This window comes from Notolepis coatsorum (assembly GCF_963971535.1).
Source record: "Notolepis coatsorum genome assembly, chromosome: 3".
Classification (NCBI taxonomy): Eukaryota; Metazoa; Chordata; class Actinopteri; order Aulopiformes; family Paralepididae; genus Notolepis; species Notolepis coatsorum.
Window position 1 is genome coordinate 56834659 of NC_140167.1, and position 12108 is coordinate 56846766.

Consider the following 12108-nt stretch of genomic DNA (forward strand, 5'->3'; position numbering starts at 1 on the left):
GGGTGCGTGCACTGCACACACACACAAACTTTGGTCTTTGGATCACTTGCTCTTGAGTGCTCCAGCGCTTACAGTATCCACTGACCACAGCCTCCTCTCTGGACCATGGCGGCCAAGAGTACAACTCACTCTGGGCTCTGTGGGTGCTGCAAAATATCCTCCCTCTCACCAGAGCCATTGTTTTGATCCTTGTTTAAATTCTTTTATTGGTCAGGCTGCCGGAGGAATTGTGTAATTGTCCTCACAGGCTATGGGTGAGTGGTGTAAAAAAGAAAAAGAAAAAAAAGAAAATGCTGACACAGACTTCCTCTCAGGATGGAGTCACATGGGGAGGTCAAACTTACACTTAACAGGCGAACGGACAACTCCAACACTCTGGGAACAGCAGTGAAGAACAGAGAGGTAAGGGTTTCTTAAGGATTTCACTTATATTTACATTAAGATGATCAGTTTCAATATAATCTTTTATTTAAAGGCCTCTAAAGCTTTGTCTATGAATTAATTACTATTTTCTATAGCACCTTTCTAGTGCTAGTACAGGAAGCAATTTACTATGGAATGGCTGCATATATGATTTAGTACTTGCCCCAGTGGGAATCAAACCCATAACCCTGGCTGTGTGCCATGCTCAGAGTGCCAAACACTATCTGTTGAGCTACACAGGACTATGTATGCTTATTTACTACTGTAGTGACTTTTATCTTTGACAGAATTTAATCTAATTTCTCAGGTCAACCATTATTTTGAAAACCACTTGAAATCTGAACTTTATTTTAAATAGCTTTTTTTGTATACAATTTCTACAGTTAAGGACCAACAGCCATACTGCCTGTCCATAATGACTTTGAGAGCTTTCACACAAGTGCACATCTATGAAAAGCAATCCGCCCCTAAAGAAAAGGACAAATCCAGTATCCATTGCCTGGAGTGTTGTGACCAGAATGTTTACATAGGAACCAGAGACTCGGTGGTCCAACATCTCATCCTACCCGGCCGCACCAATGGAGGCCTGGACCTCAGACAAAACAGCGCCAGGGAGGGCAGGGCGAGAAAACTCGGCTCAAGCGGCGCAGTCGCCCAACTGAGGGCCATACCGGTCCTCAATCACCTTCTAGTCCTGTGGGACCGGTCCGTCAGCGCTCTCAACATGTTCTCCCTCGAACCCATTCCCACTCTGAAGAAGATCCAACACGTGTCTTTGTTCGAGGTGTGCAAAGCGCCCGCCCCCGCGGCCCGGTCGGAGCCAGTGTGCGTGGAGATAGTGACCGTGTCCAGCCGCAGGAAGGTGGTGCGGGTTCACGTGGTGGGGGTGGACCGGTGGGAGAGCGTGAGGGAGATCACTCTGTCCCAAGACCCCGTGGCCCTGGCGCTGGACGCCACTTGTCTGTGTCTGGCCATGAGCGACAGGTACCTCCTCCGTGATTACAAGACCGGAGTCGGCATGGAGCTCTTCCCCCACAATCACGGCAGACAGAATGTCATTGTTAGCTCGGTGGGGAGCGGGGAGTTCCTGCTGAACGGGCCTGGATCCCTCGGTAAGAGCTGTCTCAATGTTTATGGCACATGCTGTTTTATAGGCTGTACCCCACAGGGAATTCCTGTAGAGGAATAAAGCAGCAGAAATCATATAGTGCATGTAGTGCCCTGTGTGGGTACATGGAGTACTTTCATATACTGCCCTCAGTGCCCTGTGTGGGTACATGGAGTACTTTCATATACTGCCCTCAGTGCCCTGTGTGGGTACATGGAGTACTTTCATATACTGCCCTCAGTGCCCTGTGTGGGTACATGGAGTACTTTCATATACTGCCCTCAGTGCCCTGTGTGAGTATATGGAGTACTTTCTGCCTTTTATCTCCAGAGCAGCAATGAATATGTCTAACACTGTGTATTATGGGAAAATGTGTCTCATAGCACGTCCCATATATCCATCTTCTAGCTGGAGGATATTCGTTTTGTAGATGCTATTGCTCCTCTCTTCATCTCCCTCAGGCATGTTTGTGATGAAGACGGGGATATGCCAGCGCCCTCCCCTGCAGTGGCCCCAGGAGGTGCTGGCAGCCCAAGTATGTTTCCCTTACATCCTGGTCCTGCAGCCCCAAGCTCTGTCTGTCTACAGCATGTTGGATCAGCGGCTCAAGCAGACTGTGAGTCTGAATGGGGCCAGGGGCCTGCTCTCTACGCCAGGTACAGTATGAGTCTGAATGGGGCCAAGGGCCTGTTCTCTACTCCAGTTACAGTATGAGTCTGAATGGGGCCAGGGACATGCTCTCTATACCAGGTATGGGTCTGAATGGGGCCAAGGGCCTGCTCTCTACGCCAGGTACAGTATGAGTCTGAATGGGGCCAAGGACCTGCTCTCCATATCAGGTATGAGTCTGAATGGGGCCAGGTATGAGTCTGAATGGGGCCAGGGACCTGCTCTCTATACCAGGTATACTGGCACCATCATTATCATCACTTAATCCTGACAGATTGTAAACCGATTTCAACGTGCTTTAAATGACTTAGCTTTGAATGACTTAGCTTTGAATGTCTGGATTTATTTGTCAGTTTTTGGGGGAGGGGGTTTCATTTAGTGGTTGGACTGTTTCTTTCATTCATTCATTCATTCATTCATTCATTTGTTTGTTTGTTTTTTCAATCACAAAAAACAAAGACTGTTTGTTTGTTCAGTCTTTCATTAATTAGTTCATCAGTTCATTCATTCATTCAGCTGTTTGTTTGTTCAGTCCTTCATTCATTTGTTCATCCATTCATTAATTCGTTCATTCAGTCCTTCATTAATTAGTTAGTTCGTTCATTCATTCATTCTTGCAGTCATTCTATGAGTTTCTCTCCTGTCTCAGATGGTGTGTTAGCGTTCACAGATAGAGACATCTTCAGCATGTCTCTGGTGGCCTTAGAGGAGCAGATCCAGGCCCTTGTAGCTCAAGACAGAGCAGAGGAGGCCTTGTTTCTGCTGGACGGAGTGCAAACACATCTCCCTCCAGACTCATACAAGGTAAAGAAACACATCTCCCTCCAGACTCATACAAGGTAAAGAAACACATCTCCCTCCAGACTCGTACAAGGTAAAGAAAACCGCCAACAGAAAAATTTGAGCAACTAAAATATAACATTTTCAAATAAATATATAAACAAGTGAATAGAGGTGCGCAGCGGGGAGTATAGCAACGTTCTCACACAACTCTGTAAACTAGGTCTCTCGTGAAGCACAGACATACATTTTAATGTCCTCCTTCCTCCCCCAAGGGTCCTCGAAGTAAAAGAGAAATCAAGAGAATAACCAGATGAAGCGTGGGGCTTAATCTCTCATCTCCTTTAGCTCTCTCATCTCCTTTAGCTTTTAAATCATTCAGATGCTGCAATACTTTCACCAGTTTAGACACACATTCTATACCACTGTCCCGCAACGCTGATGTGTAGATAATGTGACTATATAGCACACAGCGAACGGCTACAGGCTGACTTCACACCCACAGTGTACATGGATTTAATATTTCCTCACCGCAGGATGGATTGAACCACGTCCAGTTGCCAAGAGAGGTGTGCGCTCTAGCGGGACGACAGCAAATTGAAGTAACAGATGGCGTTTGAGATTCTGTATAATCTGCACGCGGTATCTCAGGTTACGGGGTCAGAGGTTGAACGGAGATGCTTGAATTAATACCCCAACCATGCATTATTCATTTGTTATCCTTTGTCTGAGCTCTAAAAGCTTTATTTGTTGTATTTATTAGTTTTTATCTGGGCTGGTTGGGTTTTTCATGCGCCACACGTTCTTCTGCCCCCCTTTTCGACTGGAGGGAAATCGATTCGTTAAAAAAAACAGAACATGCTCATGCAATATGTGCCCAATCTAAGGGAATATTTTCTCTTGGCAGGATCTGCACAAGACAATCACTTGCATGGCTGGATTTGCCCAGTTTTACCAGGAGGGCTTTTCAGAAGCCAGGGATCTTTTCATGTAAGAGCACAAACCATTCACGCTTGTAATTCTTAAATCTGTTTCAAATGAATTGTGTGTGTCAAAACAGATTGCACTAAAGTAGCGTCATTTGTTTTTTAAAGGACAACCGTAGCCATTCTGTCATTGAAGTGCAACACAGGTCAATACCAATTGTCCTTTTTAACAGTAAAGGTGAGCTGGATCCAAGAGAAATCATCAGCCTCTACCCAGACATGGAGCCTGGTCTCTGTGAGGCCTTTCGCTCCCAGACGCCTCAAGTCGGCCGAGCCAGGGATCTCTATCTGCTACAGCAAGAGGACAGCGCCACGTTCCACCATTACCTGGGGTTCCTGGGAGACTTCCTCAGAGCAGTCAGGGGGACGGAGCGAGGCCTAAGCTGCAGCACAGAGGTGGACTGTGCCCTCCTGAGGCTCTATACAGAGCAGGGAGATACAGAGCTCCTGAGGCATCTTGTAGAGTCTCCCAATTCCTGCAGGCTGGACCACTGTGTGACCGTCCTAGAGCGACACAAGAGGTGAGAATGACTAACTGTGTCCCCGCCCTAGAGCGACACAAGAGGTGAGAATGACTAACTGTGTCCCCGTCCTATAGTGACACAAGAGGCCAGAATGACTGTGTCCCCGTCCTAGAGCGACACAAGAGGCCAGAATGACTAACTGTGTCCCCGTCCTATAGTGACACAAGAGGTCAGAATGACTAACTGTGTCCCCGTCCTAGAGCGACACAAGAGGCCAGAATGACTAACTGTGTCCCGTCCTATAGTGACACAAGAGGTCAGAATGACTAACTGTGTCCCCGCCCTAGAGCGACACAAGAGGTCAGAATGACTAACTGTGTCCCCGTCCTAGAGCGACACACAATAGGTGAGAGTGACTAACCACATAGTAGTGACAGTTTTTAACCATACCAAATAAGTTGACTAATTAAGTCGTTTTAAATATTATGTTTTTGTTGAATGGGGAATTGTTTAACAAGGACGGAGTGTCCTTTTGGTTTCATGGTTGTCATGGAAAGGTTTGGCGGTTGGAAAGTGGAATTATGATAAGATTTCCTGGATATTTTCTGCCATATTTAGAATGACTGTTTTGTCATTCTGGATTTTCTTTTTTTAATCCTCAGATATTTTGCACTGGGATTACTCTATCAGAGCCACGGGCAACACACTGAAGCGATCCAGGTAATTCCTCAAGAAATAATTACAGTACTGTCAGTCAACAATACACATATAGAACATTGAAACTAATCAAGGTCGACTACAACTTCACAGACTTGGGTGAGAATCACAGAAGGCCAATGTGAGGACAGCTCTTGTTCAGACGTGTACGAGCACATAGTGTGGACACTGAGCCAGCTGATGGACAGGGATGCTGTGTGGAATTTTGCCAACTGGGCTCTGCGGAGAAACCAAGAGGTGGTGGCTGGTCATTTTCATACTCCCTACTCAACTGTAGAGGGCAGAGTTACACAGTACATTGTGTGGTGCAGCAATGATAGTTAGTTCATGTTAGTATAGTTTAGTTCATGTTAATGTTAATGTATTATGTACGGTATGTTCAAAACAAGTTAAATATACAAATAATGCTTTATTGTTTTTGGGGGGTTTATTCGACTTTTCTCTTGACTAATATAGATGTCTTCCTTTGATCTTAAAAGATGGGAGTCCAGATGTTCATCAAGCGTCGCCCAGGGGACCACGACACTGTGCAGACAGGAGATGTCCTCGCCCTCTTGAAGACATACCCCCTGGCTCTACTGCTGTACTTGGAGTTTTTGATTTACGACTTGAAGAGTGAGGTCGGTACTGCAACTAACTGTCCTGTAATAAATTGACTGCTGGCCGGAATGTGAGAAAGAGTGATGATGGGTACCGACCCTCTCTGTAATCTTCCCCCAGGAGGAGAGCCATCACACCCTGCTGGCAGTGGTATATGTCACCCAGACACCGCAAGCCCCCCGGCAGGCTGAGGAGAGGCACTCAGATGGAGGGGGAACCAGACGGAAACTGCAGCAGCTTCTCTGGGACTCATCGTTTTATAACACTACGACTGTATACGGTGTGTGAATACAAAAGCACAAAGTTACGTCCTTTTGTATTATTTTATTTAACCACTCTCTCCACTGGCACAACTAGGTCACTGTTGGTCTGTGTCCAGGTATTTATAATGGACCCCCCTCCTCAGTACTGACAGATGACAATGCTGTTGCCACTTTATGTAGTCTATAGGCTACTAGGCACTATATCCTGTTGGAAGGGGCCTCCCCTCCCCTTGCATCCCTTGTATTTACCCCCCCCCCTCCTCCTATCTCCCTCATTCCAGAGCAAATCAAACCAACAGTCCTCCACACAGAGAAAGCAATTCTACTGGGCAGAGCAGGTGATCACTCTCAAGCTCTACAGATCCTGGTCCACCAGGAGGCTGACCCCCAGGCCGCCGAGGCCTACTGCCACAGGGCTGCCCAGGGCCAGGGTGCTGAGTTCAGGCAGGCACTGATGCTCGCCCTGCTTCACGTCTACCTGAGCTCCGGGGATCTGACCGGCGCCGCGGTGGATCTGCTCAACAACAACCCCCAGGTGTTCACTGCCCCGGAGAAGGTCCTCCAGCTCCTGCCCGAGTCCTGGTCCGTCCAGCTGGTCTCCCAGTTCCTGATGGGGTCCCTCCGGGAGACCTTTCACCAGAGGAGGATGGGAGGAGTACAGCGAGGCCTGGCCCAGGCAGTGCTCCTCAGGCACAAGGTCATTTGGGTGAGTCACCGCTCCTCTTTCCCTGCAGTGATATGGATTTCATCCATGCTGGCAAGGACTTCCTACCTATGAAACCTCTACCCGGTTTGGGACCACGAGTCCCTGCCAGCATGAGAAGAGGCATCGCTACTATGGATGACATCGCTACCGAGTCGAAAGCGTTGATTTAACTGAAGGGTTCTGAGCAGTGAGTCAGACAGATGTCTCCAGCCGGTGCACTGGTTCTCAACCTTTTTCATGTCAATGTGATGAGGAAGTTGTCTCAGGGGCTCCCATCTGAGAACATTTCTGTTGTTAGATAGAGTCCAATTCCAGAACAGCAGAGAAAGTGAAGTCTTTAATCAGAATAAACACTATATTCTCTCTTTGGGAGATTTTTTCTGTTGTATTTTACAGACTGGACATTCAACACATATTCCAAGCATGCACAATACAATACAAACACATACAACAAACACAAATGACGTGCAAAATAACACAGAACAGCATATGTGCACAAAAGATGTTTTTGACCTTCTTTTGTTAGTTCATCATATTATGCACAGGCAGGGCACAGAATGAACACCAGCTGAATGCTGGGAACATATTATGTATTCATTTTGTGCCCTGCCTGCTGCAAGGCTAGTTTTATCCACTCACTCGCCAATGGCGATGTACAGAGTGGCAGAATTGGAACATTCACCAGCCATTTGGAGTTAACCAGAGTTAACCCTAAACCCTGTACACAAGCATATTATTGTACATTTAGGTGATAAATAATGCCTTATTTTATCCCACACGCCATCATTGGGCTAACTGAAATATAAAATATAGCTGAAATATAACTTATAATTATACAATATTCATAACTTATCAAGGACCGCTGAGGGTCCCCGGACCCACTGCTCTGGTAAATTGCATAATTTGTATGGAGCTGTTTCTGAGCTCTTCCGCCCCCCACCCTCCTCTCTCTCCCTTCCAGACCCAGTCCACTAAGACCATGGTCAGGGTGCAGAAGGGGCAGCAGTGTGAGGCTTGTCAGAAAGACCTCACAGAGCCACAGTTTGTCTACTCCCTCGGGGGCGAGCTGGTCCACGCGAGCTGCAGCAGTTACACAGAGTGATAGACACACTTATGGGCCCGGTGTGTGTCAGTAAAACCTCCAAGAGAGCAAGGAGTAGAAGGATCGTTGTTGTCTGTGTGTGTGTTTGTGTATGTGCGTGTGTTTGAGAGAGAGAGAGAGAGAGAGAGGAGAGAGTGTCTGTGTTTCTGTTAATGAGTGTGTGTGTGTGTGTGTGTGTGTGTGTTTGTGTGTCTTAGCGCCTTACAGAATCCTGTTTATATTTGTGATAAGTGTCTTCTTACCTGATAATTATGGAGGATTAGGATGTGTCAGCTTGGCACATTCACTACAAGAATCTAATTCATGGGCCGCGGACGAGACAGGTTCCTCAATTAGAAAAAGAAAATACATTCTGCAAATAACTGGTTTTGAAATGTGGAGGAGAAAAAAAAAAGAAAAAGCAAGCATTGCACTTTTTCGGGGGCGGCGTGTCTGAACCGTTTCCCTCAAAACTATACACAGCAATAGCAATAAAGTGAACAGGCGTGGGGGGGGCACGATCAGACGCTGGTGTTTTATATGGAAAGCCACAGCTGGTCAACCTGCGCAAACCAGAGGGAATTTGACCATACATTGCTGTTCATAGGCATCCCTCACCATTTTCCACCAACGGCGTGTCTATTCGAACGCGTGCAGACTAAAATGGAACGCCAATGTCAACAAGTGAGAGGCCACTTCTTCAGCCTGTTGCCTGATGTATTAATATACCTTTGTGACCATAAAGAAATCATACTGTATGTACAGACTTTTTTTTATTCAGATAAAGAAAACAGATAGGGTCAACAGAAGTTTGTATGAACACAAACAGAAAAGATAATGGAGAACATTTTAATGTAATGAACAGGTAGATGGGTGTAAGCGTACCTACATACACATGGTATTCATATACATGCATAATATATACATATATATGTACAGATTAAAAAAATAATAACGAGTAAATGTGTTAAAGTTTCATGGTTTGGCTAGTTTTTCTTATAAACTCATTTTTTACAAAGCGCCAAATGACATGTCTGTGTGGAATATTCAACCCTGGGGCCATTTTACCGCCGTCTTCCCCATATCATTACGCAACATCACAGAGGTATCGCAAATAATAGCACATGCAACTTCGGTATAATATATTATGTGGATATTTACAGTATGGAAATCTTTGTTGTAAATAAACTTAAACACATATCATTAAGTGAGAAGGAGAGGAGGAACAGCAGACATAAGATGTATTTGTCTATTTGGGTTTCAATTTAGTAATTAAGGCTAACCATAACTCCAAGTATTTCTTTATGCCGCTGTATTTTGGGAAAAGAGTCACGGAGACGCCTAGGAGAACAGTGGCAGTATAGTCTGACTTCTGCGTCAGCCTGGCTTGCTCCAACGCTAGCAAGTGTTTTTGGCCTGGTCTGAGTAATTAGACCCCTTCCGTTGGATATTTCTCACCTTGTTTGACTGTATATGAACTTGGATAGTATGAATTCAGACAACGTACTGTATTTGTTTATTTATTTTTGTTTGTTCCATTGCTTATACAAGTAAGTTGACATGGACGGGTAATATTTTTGGTGATTGAACAAAGGATAAAAGTATTGTACGGTTTAGAAAATAGCATCAAGTGTCTTTGGAAGCTTATATTACTTGTACAGTATTACTTCCATATTGTATTTGTATCATATCTTATTTGAGCTCTGAATGAGTTTTCTTGGGGCCTGAGGTCTTGAAGTGCTGTGATTGGCTGAGTGATGGGCCGTGCTTGATGACCATTGACCACTGGGTGGACCCGTCCTGGGGCACATTGAGATCACATCCACTCCCCTCACAGCTGTCCACAAGGAACACTGATGTTGTTTTGAGCACTTGCGGGTTTCAGACAGCCCTCATAAAATGTTCTTGTCATCTTTGATGTTGACCAAATGCCCTGAGGAACTGTGAGGTAAACTAGAAAAGTGCGCTCAGTAGAGCGAAAATCTCCACCAGGCGGCAGTCAGACAAACACACAGACCAACACACACACATAAACACTGACCACTCACCTTAGTTATTGGCATTAACATTAGCATTACCATGCTAACAAACACACAGACAAACACACTGACCAATGACCACTCTCCAATTATAATTATTAGCATTAGTATTAGCATGCTAGATGTTAATAGGAAGCACATTAGGAAGCATAGGAAGGATGTTAGGAAGCATAGGAAGGGTTGTAGGAACATCCCACTCCACTGACACATGCCTTCCCTATTTGAACGACAAACAAACAAGAGGTGGACGTGGGCAAATACTGCGGCGGCATGGTCATGCTGGACCTACAAAAGCCCTTCGACACTGTCAATCACTCCATTCTGATTGACAAGCTAAAAGCAATTGGTTTAATAAAAAATATTATCCTCTCTTTCTCAGATTTTTCTGTTTTTCCCCCCATCCCAATTTTAGTTGTTGTGCCAATTCCCCCCCTCCCCTGCCTGGTTGTTGTGCGCATGTTCTCCTACTGGTCAGTACAAGGGAACCCTGAAGTCATCCGCACACTTCCTCCGACACGCGCGGCGAGAGCCAGTGACTCTTTTTTCACCTGACAGCGAGGACTCTCATTGGTGAAGCGTAACGCGTGGGAGGTCACGCTGCCTTCATCAAGTCCTGCCTCCGCTGAGCAAGCGCCCAGACCTGACCTTTAGGCGTCGCTGTCCACAACGCCAGATTCCCACCCATGACTTCCCTTCCCCTAACTCAGCCAAACGAGTTAGTATGACGATCAGCCCAAGCCAAGGCAATGCTGACTCCGGGAGTCGAGACTGCAGCCTCTTGCATTGGTGACGAGCGCAATCTCCGCTACGCCACCTGACCGCCGAAAAGCAATTGGTTTTGATAGTTTATCAGTGAGCTGGATGCAATGCAATCTTACCTGGAGGGGAGAGAACAAACTATCATTACACCTGGGTAAAACAGAGTTCATTCTCTTCGGATCAAATAACAAACTCAGCAAAACCAACTCTGTTACAGTGGGTGACAATATTGTCACAAGGAAAGATGAAATTACATACCTGGGTTCCATCCTAGAGGCAAATCTTTCCTGTGACAAAATGGCATCCAATGTAATAAAAAAAAGTCAACCAACGAACAAGATTATTGTACCGGATCTCCTCTCTGGTAAACAAGAATACCCTGAAGACTAACAGGAGCACTCATTCAAGGGTACTACGACTATGCTTGCACCTCATGGTACCAAAGCACCTCAAAGGCACTTACTCCTAAAACCCACCTCACCCCTGCCCATTTTGACAACCTAGGATGGCTTAGAGTAGACGACAGAGTACAGCAACTTGCAATGGGCCTGGTCTACAAGATACACTACACCACTAAGGTACCCATGTACATGTCGAAATACTTCCCAAAGGTCAGTGAATACCACAACCACAACACCAGAGGGAGTTCCACAAATCATGTTCAACCCAGATTCGGCACAAACAAGGGTCTAAACACGTTTCGCAATTATGCCACATCAATGTGGAACACCCTACCAACAGCCGTAAAAAAATGTGAATCCCTACCCACCTTCAAAACCGCTCTCAAAGAGCACCTACGCGCATCTGCAATTCGAAACTGGCCCCCATAAATGTCCAAACCCCCCTCCCACCCCCTCCTAATGTAGTTTCCTCCCCCTCGTATGTATATATTATCTGTTAGGATCTCTGTTTAACAGTACTGTATATTTGCATATCTGTATGTCATTAATGTCATTATGAATTGAAAATGGGGGACCCTGATGTAAACAAGACGAAAGTCTTTCTCTGGTCTGCATCCCCTTAACAATTGTGTGCATTGAGCCGTACTGTATTGTACCCATTCTGCAATCTGTTAATAAAGTTTTCAATCAATCAATCAATCAATCAATCAATCAATCAATATGAAGGATGTTAGAAAGCATAGCTGTAATAATACTTACTTGTTTGACGTTTACTCACCCAGTCTTGCTTTCATATCATACACCCGACAATATCTTTTGGACGTTGGATTACAACAATCTGACATCATTATCGGCGATCTTCAGCTCCCCAATAAGATCACTCGGACACCGGGGAATATCGTCACAGCGCTGCCGGCGGGCCGAGCACCTCACCCCCACCATGATTGCAAGCAGAAGAGGGGTGTGAGTGAATGAATGAATGAATGAAAACTTTATTTAACAGATTGCAGAATGGGTACAATACAGTACGGCTCAATACATACAATTGTTAAGGGGATGCAGACCTGAGAAAGACGTTTGTCTTGTTTCCATCAGGGTCCCCCATTTTCAAT

At 45.6% G+C, this 12108-nt stretch overlaps 1 protein-coding gene across 1 annotated transcript; it reads left to right on the forward strand.

The window, feature by feature from the left end:
• Positions 1-838: 838 nt before the first annotated feature.
• Positions 839-7875, forward strand: LOC311225336 (transforming growth factor-beta receptor-associated protein 1; the record flags this gene model as incomplete). The annotated part of the gene is made up of 11 exons (XM_084310572.1): positions 839-1535; positions 1993-2187; positions 2850-3004; positions 3888-3970; positions 4140-4487; positions 5093-5150; positions 5241-5384; positions 5627-5767; positions 5868-6027; positions 6292-6716; positions 7678-7875. The coding sequence occupies 11 exons, from the start codon at positions 839-841 to the stop codon at positions 7816-7818; spliced, it is 2547 nt and encodes an 848-aa protein (XP_084166698.1). The 3' UTR covers positions 7819-7875.
• Between the last annotated feature and the right edge of the window lie 4233 nt (positions 7876-12108).